Source organism: Prionailurus bengalensis, chromosome A2 (genome assembly GCF_016509475.1).
Source record: "Prionailurus bengalensis isolate Pbe53 chromosome A2, Fcat_Pben_1.1_paternal_pri, whole genome shotgun sequence".
Classification (NCBI taxonomy): domain Eukaryota; kingdom Metazoa; phylum Chordata; class Mammalia; order Carnivora; family Felidae; genus Prionailurus; species Prionailurus bengalensis.
In genome coordinates this window covers 42,483,264-42,506,818 of record NC_057348.1, presented here as the reverse complement: position 1 = coordinate 42,506,818, position 23,555 = coordinate 42,483,264, and the positions used below count along the sequence as shown (strand labels likewise).

At 36.2% G+C, this 23,555-nt stretch overlaps 1 protein-coding gene across 9 annotated transcripts in view; it reads right to left on the bottom strand.

Moving 5' to 3' along the window:
• The window catches only part of CHL1 (cell adhesion molecule L1 like), a 201,240-nt gene that overhangs the window by 72,108 nt on the left and 105,577 nt on the right, over positions 1 to 23,555 (bottom strand). For 8 of the 9 annotated variants that reach the window (XM_043587948.1, XM_043587953.1, XM_043587956.1 and 5 more), the window contains one exon: positions 6,120 to 6,294. In XM_043587948.1, coding sequence (XP_043443883.1) covers positions 6,120 to 6,204 — 85 coding nt within the window. In that variant the 5' untranslated portion in view covers positions 6,205 to 6,294. Of the gene's footprint in view, positions 1 to 6,119; positions 6,295 to 13,344; positions 13,471 to 23,555 lie in introns of those variants that run through there. The other variant, XM_043587952.1, reaches the window with a different exon arrangement.

The following is a 23,555-nucleotide window of genomic DNA, read 5'->3' as shown; positions in this document are numbered from 1 at the left end:
ACACGGTGTTATATTAGTTCAGGTGTACAATACAGTGATTCAACAATTCTATGCATTACCCAGTGTTCATCGTGATGAGAGTACCCTCATCACCTATTACACCCACCCTTTCCCTCACCTCCCTTCTGGTAACCATCAGTTTGTTCTCTACAGTTAAGAGTCTGGTTTTTTTTGTTTGTCTTTTTCCCTTTGTTCGTTTTCTTTCTTAAATTCTACATATTACTGAAATCATTTGGTATTTGTCCTTCTCTGACAGTCTTTATTTCTTAACGTTTATTTATTTTTGAAAGAGATAAAGAGTGGGCATGTGCGTGCATGAGGTGGGGGAGGGGCAGAGAGAGTCAGGGACAGACGATTGGAAGAGGACTCAGCAAGCCCCATATGGGCCTGGAACCCACAAACCATGAGATCATGACCTGAGCTAAAGTTGGATGCTCAACTAACTGAGCCACCCAGATGCTGTGACTGACTTCTTTCACTTAGACTTATACCCTCTAGATCTATCCATGTTATTGCAAATGGCAAGATTTCATTCATTTTTATGGTTGAGTAATATTCCATTACATATATACATATGTGTGTGTGTGTGTATGCACACACACGTGTGCATACACGTACCACTTCTTCATCTATACCACTTCTTCCATCTATATCGAAGGATACTAGGGGTGCTTCCATAATTTGCCTATTGTAAATAATGTTGCGATAAACACAGGGATATACATATCTCTTCAAATTCGTGTTTTTGTATTCTTTGGGTAAATATACAGTAGTGGAATATCTGCATCATGTGGGAATTCTATTTTAACTTTTTTGAGGAACCTTCATACTGTTTTCCACAGTGGCTTCACAAGTTTGCATTCCCACCAACAGTGCATGAGGGTTCACTTTTTTTCCACATCTGTTGTTTCTTATGCTTTAGATTTTAGCCATTCTGACAGGTGTGAGGTAACATCTCACTGTGGTTTAATCTACATTTCCCTGATGATTACTGATATTGAGCAACTTTTCTTGTGTCGATTGGCCATCTGTACCTCTTCTTTGGTGAAATGTCTTTGTCTTCTGCCCATTTTTAATTGGATTATGCAAAATATATTTACTTTTAAAGAATACATACATTTACTGCTACCATTTCATTTCATGTTGCCATATATGTTCACTTCATTTAATCCAGAATAAAAGAACAATTTGTAAAGCAGAACAAAGACTGCCATATCATTACAACTTTAAAGTCTCTATTTTTATTTTTTTTTATTTTTTATTTTTTTTAAATTTTTTAACGTTTATTTATTTTTGAGACAGAGAGAGACAGAGCATGAACGGGGGCGGGTCAGAGAGAGGGAGACACAGAATCTGAAACAGGCTCCAGGCTCTGAGCTGTCAGCACAGAGCCCGACGCGGGGCTCGAACTCACGGACCGCGAGATCGTGACCTGGCCGAAGTCAGACACTTAACCGACTGAGCCACCCAGGCGCCCCAAAATCTCTATTTTTAAATTATTGGCATTTAGTCTATTTGATGTGTGTATATATTTTTAACTTAGTCCAATCATTTTGACAGTTGTTTTTTATTTATAGTGTTCTAAGACATTATAATTAATATACTACTTTTACTACTTTATTTATTTCCATTATTTTGTCATCACTTATTTGATAATTTTCTTATTATTTCATTTTTCTGTTTCCAGGTAACATGTACTTCCATAGATATCTTCAAGAATATGAACTTTTCCTTTATTGAATTAGTGACTTATGATAAATTTCCAGACATGGACACAAATAATATTTATTCTGGATATAGGATGACGTCATTTCACAAGAGGACATTTATTACAGACAAAATGGGAGTACAACAGTTTCCATCATCCTTGCCACAAATGAACACCATTATTTAAAAATGATAAAATATTTTGCTAATTTTACAAAGGAAATTATAACCTGCTCATTTTCTCTATTTTTATTTCTACACGTTGCTTTTGTTAATGAATGTTTTTCCCTAAGTTTGTTTATTATTTGTCATTTCCCATTTATAAATTTTCCTTTCACTATTACTGGGGGTCTGAGACTAGGTTTTTCTCCCTTTATGGAATTTAACACTAATAATCATCCAAAAAATACATAATGGTATTTTTAAATAGATTCTACATATTCAAGTACTCCTGGTCTGGTGAAAAACTTGGTGTGTGTGACAAGTTAAATAACCTTCAAGACAAACTTAAGGGGCGCCTAGGTGGGTCTGTCGGTTAAGCGTCTGACTTCGGCTCAGGTCATGATCTCACAGTTCATGGGTTCGAGCCCCAAGTCTGGCTCTGTGCTGACAGCTCGGAGCCTGGAGCCTGCTTGGATTTTGTGTCTCCCTGTCTTTCTGCCTCTCCCCTGCTCTGTTCTGTTGATCTCTCAAAAATAAATAAACATTAAAAAAATTGAAAAACAAAAAAGGCAAAACTTAAAAATTGGGCAGAGGACTTTGTCTCTCCTCAAGTGAAGTAGCCAGATGGCATTTTGGAGAATTGTGTTTATAAAATAAATATATTAATGCTAAAGATACAAATACGGATTATGTTTTAAAGGGGGACACAGATTTATGTAAATGTCTACTATCAGGGAGCAGTCAACAGTTTTCAAAGTGATACATTACCATTTTAGTACAGTTCTTACGTTTTCTAGAAAGGAAGGGGACAGCACAAAAATCACAAGGAAGTGTGAAAGATTCAGCTGCAGGAAATTGACTTAGGCAAATATGTTTTAAGAAAAGCAATTTGTAGAAAGGCACTGAGCCTGAGTTTTTAAGTAATATTCCACAGTGGAGTTACAAATAGGACACTAAACCCTGTGACATTTAGCCAGGCCCTGAGTCATTCTGTTTTTTCATTTGTAAAATTAGGGATTCAGGCTAGATAAATTGCTGGTAAGAATTTCTGGTCTTGGGATCCCTTTACATTCTTCAAAATTATACAAGACCCCACGGTGCTTTTGTTTGTGTGGGTTATATCTAACAATATTTTCCATATTAGAAATCAAAACTGAGAAATACTTAAAATGTTTATGAATCCATTTTAAATAATTGTATATGTTAAAATAAACACCTATTTTATCAACAACACTAAATATAATGAGGATGGTGGCAATGTTCTTACATTATAACAAATGTCTTTAACATCTTCATAGAAGGCAGCTGGATTCTCAGGTATATTTCCACACTCAATTTGTCACACAAGTTGTTTGGCTTAAATATATGAAGAAAATCTAGCTTTACACAGATAATGTACTTGGAAAAGGGTGAGATATTTTATCATCCTTTCTGATGATTGTGGACATTCCAAAATATACACCAGAACTTCACAAGTGGTAGTTTCTTAAACATTTACTACAATATGGAACCTGAAAGCATATCAATTAGCTTTTCATACTCTGTTATATGAAAATGTTTTACCCATGGGTTCCTTTTTAAAAAGATTTTATTTTTTAAGCTATTTCTACACCTGACATGGGGTTCAACCTCACAACCTCAAGATCAAGAGTTGCATACTCCACCACTGAGCTAGCTAGGCACCCCTATTCATGGGTTCTTTGTAATCCATGTATAATTTTGTAACATCATATGATAATCATTTGGGAAAAAGATACTGGTTCACTGACCCTGAGAGGGCATTGGTCCTGTTTTAAGCTTTGATGGCCAGCCTAGAATAAATAATTCAAAGCTATTATTTCCAATTCTAAAAAATAATTTTGGCTTAATGAATCTGATAACTCCATTTTACTAGTTTAGGGACATTAGCCCAAGTTTAGTCTTTATCCATTGGATATACATAAACATTTCAACAACATGCAAAAAACATTCATACCTTCAGTGACATTTGCCTCGTTTCTGACTGCTGCTACTTCTAAATAGAGCAGGTCTCAAGCTTATTGCAAATTCACATTATTTAAATTATATTGCAGTTACAAAGGATGAGGGATGATGCACAATAGCAACAGTCCCTAAGATATCAGCTAATAACTTGTGAACAACTTGTTTATTAGAACATTACTCTTTCTTAAATTTGCTAAGGTTGTAAAGTCTCAGCAATAACTAATTACTCAGGGAATGGAACTAATAACCTTTGGGTGTTTATAAGAATATATATTCTACATTATAAATCCTCTCCTCCATAATTAGGCCAATTACAGAGATACCAGACTCGTTGACATTCAAATTGGATACCTGCCTTCATTGCATCTGCTAGCAACTGCTCTAGAGTACCGAAATAAATGGATAATATTCAGTTGTTCTGAAAACATGTCATTAATATTTTATAACAATTGTTGTCTAAGGACATTAGAGCATGAAAATGCATAAGCAATTGAGACAACAAGAATAAAAATGTGAGCTATGGATTAATAAAAACTTTCAAATTCTTTACCACTGATGAACTAAATGAGAAAAGATGGAAATTTGAAAATGTATATTCTAAGACAGTATGGTCAGGAATCTGAGTCTGAAATCTCAGGGCATCTTTGTTGCTACTGGGGCGGTGGTGGGGAATATAAAATTATTAACCCCTTTCTCACAAGGATCACCAAGCACATTGCTCTTGATTTGGGACTGCACTCAAATCAAAAGAATCTACTGAAGATGAATTATTTCCAGCTCTTGAACAGAATGTTTACAGTGAGGCTGGTATATATTGTGTATAGGCTCAGAGTACATCCACAGAACAGATAAGTGGAATTTCTTAAGAAGTAAGAATATTCAAAGAGAGACTTGACCCTCTGTCAAAGACACTGAAGAAGGTATTCTCACTTAAGGCTGAATTAATAGGGTAGGGCTGCCCAAAGTGTGTGATGTGCAACTGTTGTGTGAAGTAATTTAAGGCAGCTCTCAGAAAAATAGTTTAAAACCACATTATATTATACATTCAGAGACTTACTTCCTTTTCTATTCACATTCAGACTGGGTAATTCAGAAGAAAAGTTTTAGTTCAGAGTTAGCACTTCTCTTAATGTTTATTCAGCTTGCTGAACTCGTCTAATTGTCTAGAACTTAGATGATGTGTGAAGATCATTTCCAAAGCTAAGATTCAATTAAACAAGCAAGGCCTCTTGTATTATAAATCTCCAAATCACATATGGAAAAGACAGCAGGGATAATACAGGAAGCATATGGATAAAAATATCTGAATAACCTCTCAAGGGTCTTTTGTATCCCACGTCCTTATAATAACACAAGACAAATTCCCCAAATCTCTACATTATGTAGCTGATACAGTATCACGTAAACTGCGCTTGCAGATATATTATTTTTTAACCAATGTACGTTATGATATACATTTCCATAAAACTACTGACCTCTGGATATGAATTCGCACTATTGAAGGCTCTACATTTTCAGAGTTGATATCATCTTATATTTTTAGTTGTATAAAAATGCCTTTTTAATGTTTTCTGAATTGACTGCTTTCATTCTTTTCTTAATGTTTATTTACTTATTTTCAGAGAGAGAGAAAAGAGAGAGAGAGAGAGAGAGAGAGAAAGAGAAAGAGAGAGAGAGAAAGGGGGAGAGAATGAGTAGGGGAGGGACAGAGAGAGAGGTAGGCAAAGAATCCCAGGCAGACTGCAGTGTCAGCACAGGGCCCATCCCATGAAGCATGAGATCTTGACTTGAGCCAAAATCAAGAGCTATGAAGGCACTCCTATTGTTTTCATTTGTAAATATACGATCATTTTGAAAAAAAAGATACCAAGTGTATTCAGTTTCTTTTTATCATAATTGGTTTAATACCATTAATTTCTGAATCATAACACTCCCCAAAATAAACTAAACCTAGAAAACTAACAGCTGTTGATAATAGTGAAGACTATCTTTGACAGCAAAACACCTGATCTATAGGTCATGTTTCTTGTTAGGTGACAAGTTTGCATAAGACGCAAAAAGCCTGAGCTGCAAAATAATTATAGCAAGCATCCAAATACAAACCATCCAAATTTTTAAAAAGACGGTGATGAATTCTGATGACAGACTGCGGGAAAATAAATAGAAATATGATAGAAAAATCACATCCTCAAGCTACAAGTATTCTACTTAAAAATGAAAATGCAAATGAAATTCCATAAAGTAGGTATTGAATGCTGTCACTTTACCTGAAAGTGGTATTTCAATGGCTGTGGAGAATTTGAACAGGAAACAAATTAGAGATATGATTAATCCTCTTCCACCTATCTCCATTGCTCTTCAGGAAGGAGGCAACTCAGGAAGAATGAAAATTGTAGTGTCTCCTTTTACTTTTGGTTTAAAGCTGAGCAGAGTGTTGTTCACCTGGAAACCCAAAAAGAAACAGAAAGACCTATAATTTAAGCTCCTATACTCTGAAATAACAATATAGTATAAATAAATGTTTCTGTTGCAATAATTTTCCCCTTGATGAAACTGTTTTCTAGTAACTCCACATAATATAATTAGTTTTGCTACGTGGTTTTTTTTGTGGTTTTTGTTTGTTTGTTTGTTTGTTTGTTTGTTTTTTAACACAGTTGGTACAGGCTATACTGCAAACCACAGGCCATTCCAATGAATTAGGTTTTTCAGCCAGAGGAGTTTTTTGCTTCAAAGCACTCAAGGAAACTTGAATGGGGGTGGGTGTCAGGGACTATGAGGATAAATTCATAATAAGCCATTTTGTTCAAAATGTGGCTCTTTTTCAATCAATTCTTTATAGCAGGCATCTAACCCCATTTGAGTCATTTATGAAACATCACAAATTTACTCTTTGATTTTTCTGGCAAACAACTTTTCACATGCAAGGTTATGACACTAATAAAAGGTGAACAGCAAGATATAGGGAACAGAAAAATGAAGGACACATGCATAAAAACCCCAGCCACTTTAACTAAATTTCACAAACTTGGGGTTTGCGCAAACAGAAAATAATGTCTTCATTTATTTTACATTTAAGCAGAATGTTAATATGCTCCATACTGTATAGAAATAAACACTAAAAGGTCAATTTTCCTTTACATTCTCATACCATTACAATTTTTTTTCTGAAGCACTGTGATAGAAGACATCTAAACACTGTTTATAATGCAGTTTTAAAAGTAAATTTGCTCAAAATGTGATTGTTCTCCAAATGTATCAATTTCTTTTTCCATAAAAACAAACTATTACTGTATTTATTCACTTAGAACTGGTACAAAGAAATTAATGAACATAGAGTCAGACAAACTATCAAATCTATATTTAATTCCAAGTATATAGACTTTTTTTAATGTTACCTCAACTTTTACCTGAAGAGATCATGCACTGGCATCTTTCATATATGCATAGTATAAAACACTATACATTTAAAATAGTAACTGATGCTGCTGTTGTGCTGTTTTATTCATCATTTTGAAAATCAGAAAATACAAAATCCCGTTTCTATTTTAATTTGAGGAAAGTTATGTTGATTACAAAGGAAAAAGCTCCCATCCCACCCCACCCACTTGCACCACAAAATGTTGAATTAGAGTAATGGCTTTACTCTGCGTTTTCTTTCTTTTTTTTCTTTAAAAAAAATTTTTTTTAATGTTTATTTATTTTTGAGAAAGGGGGGGAGGGGCAGAGAGAGAGAAGAAGACACAGAATCACACATAGGCTCCAGGCTCTGAGCTGTCAGCAGAGAGCCCATGCGGGGCTCAAACTCTCAAGAACTGCAAGATCATGACCTGAGCCAAAGTCAGATGTTCAACTGACTGAGCCACCCAGGCACCCCTCCTCTGCGTTTTGTGATCTCAATTGAGATCAAATGGGAACTGGGAAAAAGTTATTTTTGTGTAGTTCAGAAAATTTCCCCAAATGAAAAATAACTTACATTGGCGATAGAAAATATTCTCAAATGTATCATTGCATTGGCACCTACTTTCTTGATAAAATGAATTATTCTCATCAACAAAATGTGGAAAATTACTTTATTTATGAAAATCAGAATATTGCCTAACTATAAAAATTGAGTTCTGCATATTTGTACAAAGGTGGGAGATATTGAACCACATAGCTATTACTAAGATGAAAAAACAAGAAAATACTAATACCTTGTCCTTTGAATTTTCCTTTTCCTTATCTATTCTTGAAATACTTTGATCAGAGTCATCTCAATTCATTATTTATGCCTATATGTCACTCTTTACCTATAATCTATCACTTAATATTCTGTCCCATTAATATTCAATGCTAATTTCACTAAGGGCATTTCATGTATTTGTTTAATGATCTTGTCCTCTGTTAGTAGGGAGAAAGGCTTTCAAAACCATGATGCTTTTAGGCGACCATATTTCCATATTCATACATCACACTGTACTGAAACAGAAAATAGAAATACTAGATGGCCACATAAGTGACTACAGGCTCAATTTCCATTAATTCCTGATTTAGGCTAGTGAGCTCAATGGTGTCTAATTGCCATAGTAAAATAACTTGCAGGCACTAATTGTTCAGTAGTGATGATCTGACTTAGGGAATTTTAATGGTTTTAACTACATGGTCTTGATGAGAGAAATTCTCTCCCATAAAAGGATGCCACATTGAACCCTCGACTTAAAATAAGGCTATAAATTAAGAGACATAACAATAATGACACCAACAGTTTCCAGAATATGGAATGGTTAATTCTGTATCTAACCTATTCCCCTGCAGGGATTAGCTTCAATTCACCAGAGACTTCGATGTTAAGCGGTTGTTAGATAAAAGTCATTGGAAGTTAGAATGTGACTCCTTGCAGGCAAGACTCCATTAAGTGATGATGATAGCCCCAAAACAGCTTCCATATTAAAACAGGAATGCCAGTCATAATTTCATTGTCAGAATGCAAAAGGGCATACTATTTAGTAATTATGTTTTGCAACAGTAAGGTAGCAATAACATTATATTCCCATTTATCTTTCTCCAAAGAATGTTAACCTAATGCCTCACATCAGGCCTCAAAGATAAAGACAATTATTGGAACTTAGGGTAGAAATGACAGTAAGACTAGAAGAAAATAACACTAGAATATTTTGAGGCCCAATCACATAAAGCTGATGGCTGATTGCTTATATTAATGACATTAACTCAGATCCAAAAAAGAATCAATGAATTTTCATGGGTTTAATTTTACTTCTATCCTAGCTCATCTTTGGGAAGAAGAAAACCATCTCTGACATCTAACTCAAAAGAATCATATACGGTGTCATGTAAAATTGACCCTTCTTGACTGCCTTAGCTTTTAAAGCATGACAGGAGGATAAGGATTAAGAACACAGGGGTGCCTGGGTGGCGCAGTCCATTGGGCATCTGACTTCAGTTCAGGTCATGATCTCATGGTTCATGAGTTTGAGCCCCGCATCGGTCTCTGTGCTGACAGCTCGGAGTCTGGAGCCTGCTTAGGATTCTGAGTCTCCCTCTCTCTGTGCCCCTCCCCCACTCACACTCTGTCTCTCTCTCTCTCAAAAATAAAGATTAAAAAACAATTAAAAAAAAGAACTCACTGGTTCTGGGACAGAACAGAAACATGGACAGGCATGTTCCCTGTATGGCCTAGTTCTAATTCAACAGTAAGGAAATCAAATTCTTTGTTTTCCCCCACATAATAGCCTCTAATACACATACATCATTAATATTACAAAATGACCTCAAAGATCCCTCTTATGTTTTTAAAATAGCTCCACTGTGGTAAATCTAGGAACAACTTACTCTCCTAACTTCAATTCACCTTCTGCTTTAGGGAATGGAAAACAAAGTTGGCTTCTCCTATGTCCATTCTACCTCACCTACCAAGTACATGCAAAGATCCTAGGGCCCACAGGTCAGCTAATAGGAGACAGTGATGTATAGTGAGGGCATAAAAACATGAAAAATGGAATCAGAATATTGTAGGCTCATAAGCCATCACTTACTACTGATGAGGGAGCATGTGGTGGGCTGAGGACAAAGTGCAAGCTAGCACATCCATGTGTGTGTGGGATGTATGTGATATTCTTCAGGCACCCCTGGCTGCCCAAGGACAAAGGAAAGCAAACAAAACAAATGGCCAACTGATAGAAATCACAGTCATACAGGACCTGGGTCACCATCAGTTTACAAATATCTTAGTAAATTACAAGAAAAAGGAAATCTTATCAATAGCCTAATCTGCAGAAACGTATAGACTCAGTTTTCTGGAGCCCCAACATCACCCGTCCATAATGATATGGGGAACAAAGGCAAGAAGGAAACAGCAGGTAAAATTAAATATCCTCATAACCTGAAACCCACTGACAAATACTTGAGACAAATACAGAGTATAACATTTCTCCAGGAACTCTCTACCATCCTGATGTTAATGCCTTACTAGATGGAAAGCAACCTTAGCATGACCATAGCAAGACCTCAGTAAACTTAGGAGTCCTCTTTAGCATATCAAAGTCCCTCTGGAGGCCTCCCTTTTGAGTCGACCTCTCTTCTCCATAGCATAAAACCAGCCATTCTTCACAACCCCAGCGCAGTTCCTTCTGCCCATGGGTCCTGTCCCCATGCTTTAATAAAATCACCTTTTTTGCACCAAGGATGAACAAGCAATCCTAAAATTTGTTTGGAGCCACAAAAGACCCCGAATAGTCAAAGTAATATTGAAGAAGAAAACCAAAGCCGGAGGCATCACAACCTCAGACTTTAGCCTCTACTACAAAGCTGTAATCATCAAGACAGCATGGTATTGACACAAAAACAGACACATAGACCAATGGAATAGAAAAGAGAATCCAGAATTGGACCCACAAATGTATGGCCAACTAATCTTTGACAAAGCAGGAAAGAATACCCAGTGGAAAAAAGACAGTCTCTTTAACAAATGGTGCTGGTAGACGGCAACATGCAGAAGAATGAAACTAGACCACTTTCTACACCATTCACAAAAATAAACTCCAAATGGATGGAGGACTTGAATGTGAGACAGGAAAACATCAAAACCCTAGAGGAGAAAGCAAGAAAAAACCTCTCTGACCTCAGCTACAGCAATTTCTTACTTGACACATCTCCAAAGGCAAGGGAATTAAAAGCAAAAATGAACTACTGGGACCTCATCAAGATAAAAAGCTTCTGCACTGCAAAGGAAACAATCAACAAAACTCAAAGGCAACTGATGGAATGGGAAAAGATATTTGCAAATGACTTATTGGATAAAGGGCTACTATCTAAAATCTATAAAGAACTCACCAAACTCCACACCTGAAAAACAAATAATCCAGTGAAGAAATGGGCAGAAAACATGAATAGACACTTCTTTAAAGAAGACATCCATATGGCCAACAGGCACATGAAAAGATGCTCAACATCACTCCTCATCAGGGAAATACAAATCAAAACCACACTGAGATACCACCTCACACCAGTCAGAGTGGCTAAAATGAACAAATCAGTAGACTATAGATGCTGGAGAGGATGTGGAGAAACAGGAACCCTCTTGCACTGTTGGTGGGAATGCAAACTGGTGCAGCCACTCTAGAAAACAGTGTGGAGCTTCCTCAAAAAATTAAAAACAGATCTACCCTATGACCCAGCAATAGCACTGCTAGGAATTTACCCAAGGGATACAGGAGTGCTGATGCATGGGGGCATTTGTACCCCAGTGTTTAGAGCAGCACTTTCAACAATAGCCAAATTATGGAAAGAGCCTAAATGTCCATCGACTGATGAATGGATAAAGAAGAGGTGGTTTATATATACAATGGAATACTACTTGGCAATGAGAAAGAATGAAATCTGGCCATTTGTAGCAATGTGGATGGAACTGGAAAGTGTTTTGCTAAGTGAAATAAGTCAGGCAGAAAAAGACAGATACCATATGTTTTCACTCATATGTGGATCCTGAGAAACTCAACAGAAGACCAAGGGGGGAGGGGAAGGGGGAAAAAAGTTACAGAGAGGGAAGGAGGCAAACCATAAGAGACTCTTAAATACTGAGAATAAACTGAGGGTTGATGGAGGGGTGAGGGAGAGGGGAAAATGGGTGATGGGCATTAAGGAGGGCACCTGTTGGGATGAGCACTGGGTGTTGTCTGGAAATGAATTTGACAATTAATTACAAATAAATAAATAAATAAATAAATAAATAAATAAAACATTTTTTAAAAAAGAATAAAAGAAGTACTCTTAAAAAAAAGAATTCCCGGGGCGCCTGGGTGGCGCAGTCGGTTAAGCGTCCGACTTCAGCCAGGTCACGATCTCGCGGTCCGTGAGTTCGAGCCCCGCGTCGGGCTCTGGGCTGATGGCTCAGAGCCTGGAGCCTGTTTCCGATTCTGTGTCTCCCTCTCTCTCTGCCCCTCCCCCGTTCATGCTCTGTCTCTCTCTGTCCCAAAAATAAATAAATGTTGAAAAAAAAAATTAAAAAAAAAAAAAAAAGAATTCTTTCTTGGTCCTCGGTTCTGGACACTCCCCCAACCGTCACCCCAAAACATTATCACTACCATGTGATCTTGGGCAGTTTATCCAACAACGTCTCTTGCTCATCTCTACAAATGAAGAGTTTTAGTCCTTAGGAGGGTTAAGCGAGGTAACGTATGTTTAGCACAGAATAACAAATGACATTTACTACTAGTACTGACAGTTGATAATTTTGCTGTTACTGATAATTAGGGTACAACATCCAGGAATAATATTCTGATCCAAAGAGTATGGTTAATTTGTATGACTTCTACAATAGCTATAACATCTAACTACTGAAAAAAATAAGACTATTCACTAAAGTACTTAGTGGTGAAATGATATAGATTTAAAATGCTCTAAAAATTTTTTAAAGGGTGGCGATGCGGTAGATTGATAACAAAAAGCTTCATTTATCCTCCCCTCCATGTCTCCACGTGCTTTTCACCCAGCTTTCCAGGTTCTCCCACCAAGAAGCTCTTTCCTAACGTCTTGAATCTGGCTTAACCAAGAGAACAAGCTCTGAGGTTAGGCCTCCAGAAGAATGGTACATTCTTTCTCTCTGCCTCTCTCTCTAGCTGCTCAGCTAGACTGCTGGACGATGAGAGACATTACTCCGTCACCCTCTGTAATTCCTGGCCAATAGGCAGGCAGCCACTAAGTGTGAAAGGGCAGCCCTCTTAGATGAGCCAGCCCCAGATGACTTGCTGGCTGCACGTAACTGCAAAAGTTGGCCCAGCCGGTATCGATCCAGACTGGTTAAAATCAGCAGTATCACCCGACAAGTCTCAGGATATGCCACCCCCAGATATAGCACCCTTCGAACACCTTCTTTAAGCTGAAGGAATTTTAGAAAGGGCAGTGCGAGAAGGATTCTGAGCTTCCTCTGACGTAGGTCTAAAACCCACCTGTGAGAGGTGCTCTCCCTATACCTGGAGGGAAACAGAGCATTCTTACCTCTGAAGACAGAGGGGCAAGGAGATGAATCTGAATGAGCAGACCTTGCTAAAGGTTTCCACAGCACTGGACACTCAGCCCAGACTCCTTCTCTTCTATTACACTTTCCACAACTTTCTGCTGTTCATAAAATCTAGCATTAACATGTTTCTTCAGCTCCTCATTTCCTTCTGAAAATTTGTGTGTCACATAAAGCTTACTTTAATAAACTTGTATGCTTTTCTCTTGTTGGTCTGTCTTTTGTTATAGAGACCCACCAAGAACCTAAAAGGAAAGAAGGAAAAAAGATATTTTTCCTCCTCTACACACCCAAGCACACAGTAGACTTAAGAACAACAATAAATGGGGGCGTCCAGGTGTCTCAGTCAGTTAGGCATCAGACTCTTAGTTTCAGGTCGGGTCATGATCTAACTGTTCTTGAGTTTGTGTCCCGCATTGGGTTCTGCACTGGCAGCATGGAGCCTGCTTGGGATTCTCTCTCTCTCTGTCTCTCTCTCTTTCTCTCTCTCTCAGTAAATAAACTTTAAAAAACAACAACAATAAATAAACTTTATAAAAAAATAACAAACACTTAATACAAATGTTTCTTGTATTAAATTAATCTGCTTTCACATGGCATGCAATGCACAAGTAGCTAACTGATGTAGGGAAAAAAGAATAAAAGAATTCCTACCATATGGAGAATTGCAGAAACTGTGTAATATATGCATATAAGGATTCTTTATACTACTCTATTTTGGGTATGTTTTAACATTTCTATATAAAGACATTTATAATGTGGCCATTCAGTCTGTTGAAATCAGAACTAAGCCTAAAATATTCCAGTACAGTAAGGAGATTTCTTTAGCAAAAGGTAGACTACATCTACTGGCATACTTTTAGCATGGAAACAGAAAATAGCCAGAAGGTGTCCCTTAAGGCTACCATGCTATCAGACCTCTTCTGTTGCAACTACATTCAGAAAAATCTGAGGTCCTGGGGCACTTGGGTGGCTAATCGGTTAAGCGTCGGACTCTTGATTTCGGTTCAGGTCATGATCTCTCGGTTTCTGGGATCAATCCCCATGTCGGGCTCTGTGCTGGCAGCACGGAGCCTGCTTGGGATTCTCTCCCTCTCCCTCTGCCCCTCCCCCGCCTTCTCCCTCTCTCTCTCTCTCTCTCTCTCTCTCTCTCTCTCTCTCTGTCTCTCTCTTAAAATAAATAAGCATTTAAAAAGTATTTTGAGGGGCACCTGGGTGGCTCAGTCAGTTAAGCGTCTGACCCGACTTTGGCTCAGGTCATGATCTCACGGGTTGTGAGTTTCAGCCCCACAATGAGTTCTGTGCTGACAGCTCAAAGCCTGGAGTCTGCTTCAGATTCTGTGTCTCCCTCTCCCTCTGCTCCTCCCCTACTCATGGTCTGTCTCTGTCTCAAAAATAAATAAACATTAATTTTTTAAAATTAAAATAAAAATAAAATAAATAAAAAGAATGTTGAGGTCCCTTTGAATGTAAGTGTATGTGTGTATATGTGTATGGCCATATCCATTCATATCCAGCACAAGTTCATCATAAATACAATATTTGATCCTTATTGCTTTATGTGTTTGTAATGTCATGGTCCAACTAAAGGAAATAGCCAAATTTACAGTAATTATTTATATCTGGGTAGCTATTAGTACAACCTCTGGATGTCTTTCGGTATTTTTTTATGCTTTGATTCTTAATTCACTGGTTTTATATAATGTTTCCATTGGAGTCTGTTAAATTCCGTTAATAAAGTACAGAAAGGCAAAGAGAAATAAAATGTGGTAAGAGTACATAGTCACTTTGGACTATTATTTACATTTATGCATATATGCCAACACTCTAAACTGAACAGAAACACAAATGATTTTAAAAGTAAGCATCAAAAGGTCTTCAGCTATTGTTACTATGTTCTGAATAATAATAATTCCTAATAACCACTTGTTTTTTATACTTGACAGTAATGGTGTCATGTTTACTCAAAACCTTTGACACTCTGGTTTTCTAATGGTCCCATTGTATCATAAATCATTTTTTTCCTTTAAGCAAATGAGATACCACAAATTTATATTCCCGAATTCCAAAATAAAGAGATTCCTACTTTCCTGTAAAATGAATAAAATCTGATAGTGTAGTGAATGGACCAAAAGCAGCTTAAAAAGGCAGCTGGTTGGGAATAGTAAATTTTATCTTGGTGACATTTTTCACATCTTGGCACTTTCTGTCACTAATTATTCAAAAACATGTTCAGGTGAATTCTCTCAGGGGCAAAGACAACAAAGCAAGTCTAAAGAAAAAAAAGCAACTCTTAGGGTCACTATGTTTAAAAACTCTCATTTCTACAGCAGCAGCTTACACAAAGCAGCCATGTCAGCGACAGCCCGTCTGCCATTTCTAAAGAAGGCATGGAATGTAAACAGCCCCCCAAAAGTGCTGTGTCGACATTCCTGTTCACTAAGAAACAGCATTAAGTTGTTTCAGACACTATGAATTTCAGAGATCAGAATTAACTTCATGCATGCCAAATCATTAAACAACATTTTTCTCCTCAGGAAGCTTGAAATAGACCAGCAACTTTTATTATAGTCAGCAGGAAGGGATATATTATGATACTGACATCCAAATTGTAATTTTAAAAATAACTCAATGGATTTGTGTAATAGGCTGGGGCAGTGCTATGACTTGGAATTGTTTAAATTTTTATTTTCTCCTCACACTAAAAGGGCTTAGGAATCACTGAGCTGTTACGAGCGAGTGTCTCATATAAGGCCATTTGACATTTTCATGATGGGATAGATGTCACCTTCGCTTCCCTCTGACCTCAAGTGTCCCTTTACAAAACTCATTCTAGAGCGACTGTCAGGCCAGGGTAAACTATTCCCTGGATTCAGGAATTAGGTTTTACCGGGAGGAAGACCAGCACATTTCCATAAGCCTAAATCGTGATCAGAATCACTCTAACACCTGCAAACTGGGAAAGGATGACACAAAGAAACTCAAAGTCTTCTGTTCAATCACCCCACTAGGCTAATACCACCAATCAATTTACAAGTGTCATAAACACAGTAATACGGAAATAACTGTTAATCGCTTTTCGCTCTGAAAACAAAGGAAATATACGTTATGGCCATATCCATTCAAACTCTTTTTCATGTCACCAAAATGACAAAAGAATTGCTTAGAGGAATTGCTTAATTCATATTCCCTGCCGAAGATCAAAGAAATGTAGATTTTTATTATAAGTAAGTTGATTTTATTGGAAAATGTCAACTTTAATTAATAATTATGTTGGATAAATTAATACTTTTTAATTTTAAGTGTTTATTTGTGTGTGAGAGAGAGAGAGAGAAAGAGAGAGAGAGAGAGGGAGGGAGGGGCAGAGAGAGAGAGGGAGACACAGAATCCAAAGCAGGTTCCAGGCTCTGCTCTGTCAGCACAGAGGCCTACGCGGGGCTTGAACCCACAAGCGGTGAGATCACAAGCAGAGCCGAAGTTGCACATTAAACCAACTGAGCCACCCAGGTGCCCCAATTAATAGTTTTAATAATACCATTTATTTAACTAAATAGCACAATACTGTGGTTGAGCTCTGACAGGAATACACCTGAATAAAATCAACATTTTTGTTTGCTTATTTTGCCCTTTATTTACCTGACCATCTTAAATTCTTAACAAGTAGCATACTGCAATGACATCTAATTCAAATTCTTTCATAATGGAGAGAAAGGAAAAAAAAATACCAAAATTCAAGATCACTTAACTTCAGGGATGGAAAAAATGATCTTACATCCCAACACAGAAGTCAAGTTCTGAATCATTTCTCACAACACACATTATATACCAGTGATGGTCATCTAGGGCTTTTTTTTTTTAATTGAGAAATAACACAGATGTACTAAAACACACACTTACATGTACATCTCAGTGAATTTTTACATATATAAAAATCTGTTTAACCACTTCTCAAACCTTTTAGGGAGTTTTAGTCACCAAAAGCATTTCACCAGCCTCATTCCTAGAGGACTCCAGAAATGGCCAGTTCATAAGAAATCAAAACCTGTTTGGGTTCTCCTAAACTACGGGATCCCAACCAGCATTACTGGGGGGTATTTCTCCCTATGGCTGATGCTTGAAATACATGGAGCTAGTTTGGTTTTGTCTTAATGTCTGGGGAGTGTTACTGGCTTTTCGTATTCAAGAATGCAGGAGTCATAGACCCTAAATGACCTGGACTTTTTTCTTACCTGAAAAGTCTTCTCCATTGTGAGCTATCCTCATGTTTATACTGAAAGGTTATGTGGTCAATAAACCAGAGATAATCTATACACACTACTATACACAGCTTTGAAAATTTTTCAATGCACACAAGCATATAAAGACAGAAATTTATTTTGCCTATTCAGGGTCTTATAAACTTATTTGACTATGAAAATCTGTGTGTGTGTGTGTGTGTGTGCGTGTACATGTAATTTTTACCAAAATTCACACATGGAAGAAACTGCTTTATGAGTTATCATCAACAAATAATAACTGAAATATCAATAATAATAGCTATCAGGCTTTAACCTTTATTGAACAATTTTTATGTGCCACAATTGCTTTTCCATATGAACTTGTTTAATTCTCACATCTTCTTGATGTAGATATAATAATATCATAACAGTAGCATCCATTTTAATACAGGGAAACTGAAACACAGAATGCCCAAAGTCTTATAAATAAAATGTTGAGTTCAACTTAAATGGAATGGAACTCAGTCTAGAAACAATGGAATCTGTTTCTGGAACCACTGTTCTTAACTATTGTAGCTACAACCATTTGGAAAAAAATAATCTTCAAGATTCAAAAATATTTATTGACCATCAGAATAAAACTGTAATAAAACACATCAAGTTAATCATAATTTGCTTCATGTAGGAAGCAAATATGGAAAATTTCCCACTGATTAATTCCATCAGATCTTAACTAATATTTCCTAGGAGCATCATCTTCAGGGAAACAGAGCATCATCTTCAGGGAAAAAAAATATCTGCAGGTAGATGATATAAAACTTCACCATTCAAAATTGTCTCAACCACAAAAGTTCTTTCACTTCTAATTTGAATGAAAGCACTCATGGATTATATTCTCACCTAAAATTATCAAATAACAAAGTTTCTACAATTTAAGAACTGCAATATATGGGAGACAGAGATTCTAAGACATTTCTGAGCTATAAACAAAGATCAACTTCAGGAAATGAGTTCTTAAATTACAGAAAGCATTCTCTTAGATCCTTTTTCTTTTTCCAGCTCCCAGGCCTACTTCACAATACTTATAATTACAGAAGACTGTTAAAGGCTTTTAACAAATAAGCTATTGATACCCAGCTGGCAATCAGATCAAAGTTCAATCTGCAGAACTTTTTCTCAGTCTCTACTTTTCTCCTATCATTAAATACTATTCCTTCTGTTTACTTCCTCTTTATTTCTTCCTTATATATGTCAACTGTGCTCAGTGCCAAGAAAAAATGTTTTCGAAAGCTTCCAGATAAATTAAAAGCTCTTTTGTTTATTCCTTATTAATAGACCAATGACACAAACACATGTGAAAATAGGTTTCAATGAGCCTAGAAATCAATGGTAAAAATCAACCACAAGCAAGAAATTTGGAGGTTTTTTAAAAAAGCATAATAAATGATAAATAACGTTTGATTACAACTAAAGATTACATATTTTAAAAACAGAAAATTTATTTTTAAAATATACATGTTTTGGATGATTTTAATGGAGTTATCCACTTTATTAATCAAATGTTTTAAGTGAGTACACACTAATTATAAAACCAAAACAAGGGCTCAAGAGTTGATTTTGCACCTGCCTTGTCCACATACTTGTACACTTCCTGAGGCAGGATCCAGATTGTATTTACCCTTATGGTGCCTGCCTAAAATATAGGAGACATTTGATAAATCTTTCTGAATAAATGAATGAATTTCATACAGATGTCCACAAAAGAATGTACTCTGCATAAACGCAGAGTGCCAATGAAACTTTAAATACCATTTTTTTTCCTCATTCACCCAAAGACAACTCAGAAATTAAATTTTCTGAATTACGTTTTAAAGTAAATGTGTGTCTGAATATGTAATACCTTGATCTAAATATTGCTACACTTGTTGCAATCACAAAGGTAACAGAAATAGAACTTTCAACAAATCTCATTAATTTTATTAGTGTCTACTTGAAACCAACTATATTCCTAAGTTTTAGTGGTTCTGACAAGTGCCTACAGAAGCAAAGTATTACATTTTCTAAAATTTACTTTAGAATACTTACAGCATAAACTTTGTGAGTTATATAGATGTTAAAACTGAATTTTACTGCATCCTACAGTGTGGTTAGATAATATTTGAAAGGTTTTAACCAAAACTTTGCTAAACTTCTAATTAAATGTAGCTGAACTGGCTATGTCAAGTACTTTGGATATCTTTAGTTTTTAAAATATCAGGTGGCTTGTAAATGTCTGAAGAATGCTTCATAGTAAAACCAGGGGTATTAAGGATATAGGTGGATTCATTAAAGATGTTTGTCCAGACACAAATACCCTTTCATGAAGAGAGTATAAAAATCAAGCAAGCCCTACAGCTTACAAACATTCTGCATCCTAGGCTTACGATTCCACTTACTTGTGCAATGAGAGTTCTTTCCCAACTCCAAGTGGAAGGATAGCTGAATCCTAGAGCTAGAACATCCTATCTGCTGCTAGGGAAGCTTTCTTGCAGAGTTGTATCACAATTATCTGGGACTCCATTGAGCTCAAAGAATAGAGGGAAAAACTATGTGTGTACTATCTGCATGTGTGTGCACCCACATGTATATGAGCACATGTGTACATCTGATGGCAACTAAACTTTTGTTCATCTAGGGAACTTCAGCCTAAGACTGCCCTACTCACAAGGCACCTGGTAGCCAGGCTGTGAGAGAACTAAAATAGTCATCTCCCTCTGAGTCTTGGAAACTATCAGTATCTACAAAAAGAACTAATGATGGAAAAATGAACAAATTAGATTAGGTCAGCATGCAAACACCAAGAGATCATTATATCCTATAAACCTTCTGTATGGAGGCATTATCTCTAAAGATACTTTTATAAATTGGAAAAAGTTACACACCATTAACCTTAACATAAGGTTATTTTGCAGGCTTTAAAGAATGAGTCAAAAATTGGTACTTGGGTTTGGTTTTATTTTTCTTTAATCATCTAAGGCACTTAAGAATATTATTGTGACTAGGAGGGCCACCATCATTAACAGCTTCTAGTGAATATTAAGCACACAAACCAGAGACACTAATATATTCTTTCAGAGAGGTCAAGGCTGTATTATGAACATAACCAGTTCATAGTTTGGAATATCTCATTTTTTATTTTCTGTCCTTATATTATTTTACAACATATTTACAATTTTTTCAACACTTCTATTTTGTCCTCATATTTCCTTTTGTTTTCTCTAAGGTACGACCTAAAGCAATTTATCGGTTAAAAATGCTAACAGCCGTATACTAAACTTTAGACTTCCCAACCCCTCCTGAAATCTGGAGTTCATAAAATCATCCCTCTTGTCAATTCATAACTTTCAGGAGGAACATAATAAAGAAAATCAACTGTAATCATTGAGATCTGAGGCATATTAAAGAAATAACACTGATGCATAATCATTGTCAAGATGAAGTGGTATGTTATTTACTCAAATTCATAAAAAAGGTATAAGTAGTTTTGTTGCAAATAGTCTAACAGACGCATGAATACCTAGGTATTTCAGGAATTTTAAGCTTGCCACTATACAGTTCCTAAAAAGCAATCCTATTCTTTTAAAATCATAAAATACAAAGTAATATTTCTAGGTACTTAAGAGAAATTTATAAATAGCTTATAATTTCCTTTAGCTCATCATCACTCTGATGATGGCATTAGAGCCGACAAAGTTGATTGATCATCCTTTGTACTTTTATGAGATGAATTAATGCAGAATCCTGGGCCCATGACCTAGATCCCTACCACTCATATTTTGTACTTGTTTTCCATGAATAAGAAATAACAACAAGAAAGCAGTTTCAGCCTTATATGTCATTTTGAACTGACTGACTTCTTTTATTTGTATGATAACCAGTTAGATATACTTTTCTGGGGGTAAAGTTATACAGTTTACCTAAATTCATATGTTAAGAATATAAAATAATCTTATGACTCTTGAATCTAATATTAACACTTTTAAATGTACTAAATTTTTAGTGCATACATTTCTAAATTAGTTTTTATTCATTTTATAATAAAAATGCATCCCTATAAAAGTCCAAAAAATACTTAAACGTATTAAAAGATAGAACATTAAATATAATAATTAGCTTGTTAATTAATAACAATAATTAAATTAAAGATTACACACATTTCATCATGTTCTCCGCTGCTGGCTAACACTTAAAGTATGAATACTTCCAGGGATGCCTGGGTGGCTCAGTCGGTTAAGCATCTGATGCCGACCCAGGTCTTGATCTCAAAGTTGTTGAGTTTGAGTCCCACATCAGGCTCTGTGCTGACAGCTCAGAGCCTGAAGCCTGCTTCAGATTCTGTGTCTCCCTCTCTCTCTGTCCCTCCCCTACTTGTGCTCTATCTCTCTGTCTCTCTCTCTCAAAAATAAAATAAACATTAAAAAAGTATGAACACTTCCAGAAACTTTTCTGTAGAAATATATATGATATATAATATAGTACATAATGTATCCATTGTTACATAAATGCTATCATATATCTATGACATTCTGTTAGGTAAAAAAGGCAAGTTATAGAGTGATATTCATAGAATTAACAGGTAAAAGTCATGGGACTCTTCTTGGGAAAGTCACAAGTTATTAGTTATTCTAATTTCAGTTTAGGAAAATCATAATTGAAAACTGAAAGATGTCAAACTTATTGGGCTATAAATTTATAATTGGGAGGGGGTCAGTCGGTTAAGTGTCCAACTCTTGATTTTGGCTCAGATCATGATCTCACAGTGGTGACATTGAGTCCCAGGGTGCCACACTGGGCATGGAGCCTTCTTAAGATTCTCTCTCTCCCTCTTCCTCTGTCCCTCCCCTACATGTGCTCCTGATAGATGGATAGATAGATAGATAGATAGATAGATAGATAGATAGATAAAATAATAATTAGGATAGAGGTCACTGCAGGTGTTATGAATGTTCTTAAGTTCATCACCTTTTCACCATTAGTTTATTTACTGTGTACTTTTTTTTTTAAGGACCAAAATGGAGTCACTTGTACTAGGCCTCACATCACCAAAACAAGGCTTAATACATAACGAAACTGCAGTTTCCATCTCACCCTGGAGTATAACCTTAAAGCAGGCAACTAGGAATTTCCTGGTCAGCAGTAGTGACGAAATCCGCTTGATAGACCACACAGGTGAGGTAATCCACTCTTTCCTTGTTCCTGTCCCCTTGTGCCTATAAGTCTCTCCCATTTTGTACAGCATTTCAGAGTTCTATTCTATTTGCTAGATGGGATGCTGCCCGATTCATGAATCATTAAATAATGCCAAGATGATCTTTAAAGTTACTCAACTGAATTTTGTTTTTGTTAACAATTAGATGTCCCTGAATACAAAGAACATTCTCAACTCTAGAAAAACTTTCTTTTATGCTGTATTTTGCAATTCAAAGACACTACTATATTCATTGAAATATCCAGAGTCACTAGCAAGCGACAGTGACAAAGAAGGTGTTAGGTAAATGTTTGGATCAAACGTTATGCGAACTAAAAGTGACTTTTAGCCACTTGGTACTTCTTTGTTACAGAGCTCTTCCCCTGGAATGAGAGAACTCAAACTATCCTTCTTTGTTACTAACATACCATTAATAAACGATATAGCTGCAGAGATACTCTGTTTTCATAAACATTGTGGTCTGTCATGCAGTCTGAATTTGACATAGCTAAGAGTCAAAAAGGAAGTAAAATTTATTCACGATAAGGTAGACTACAGTGTAATTTATTACAGAATAATTGATAAATAAAAGCTGTCACCCAGTCACCCAAAGAAGTGACTTCTTTTTGGATGAAGAGCCCCAGGCAGGAAGGCAATTTTAAAGTAAAAGCACCACAGTGCCAACTATTATATGGCAATGAAGCATCTCTTTAGAAGAAGTGATTTTCACAGCAAGAATTCTGTGTTT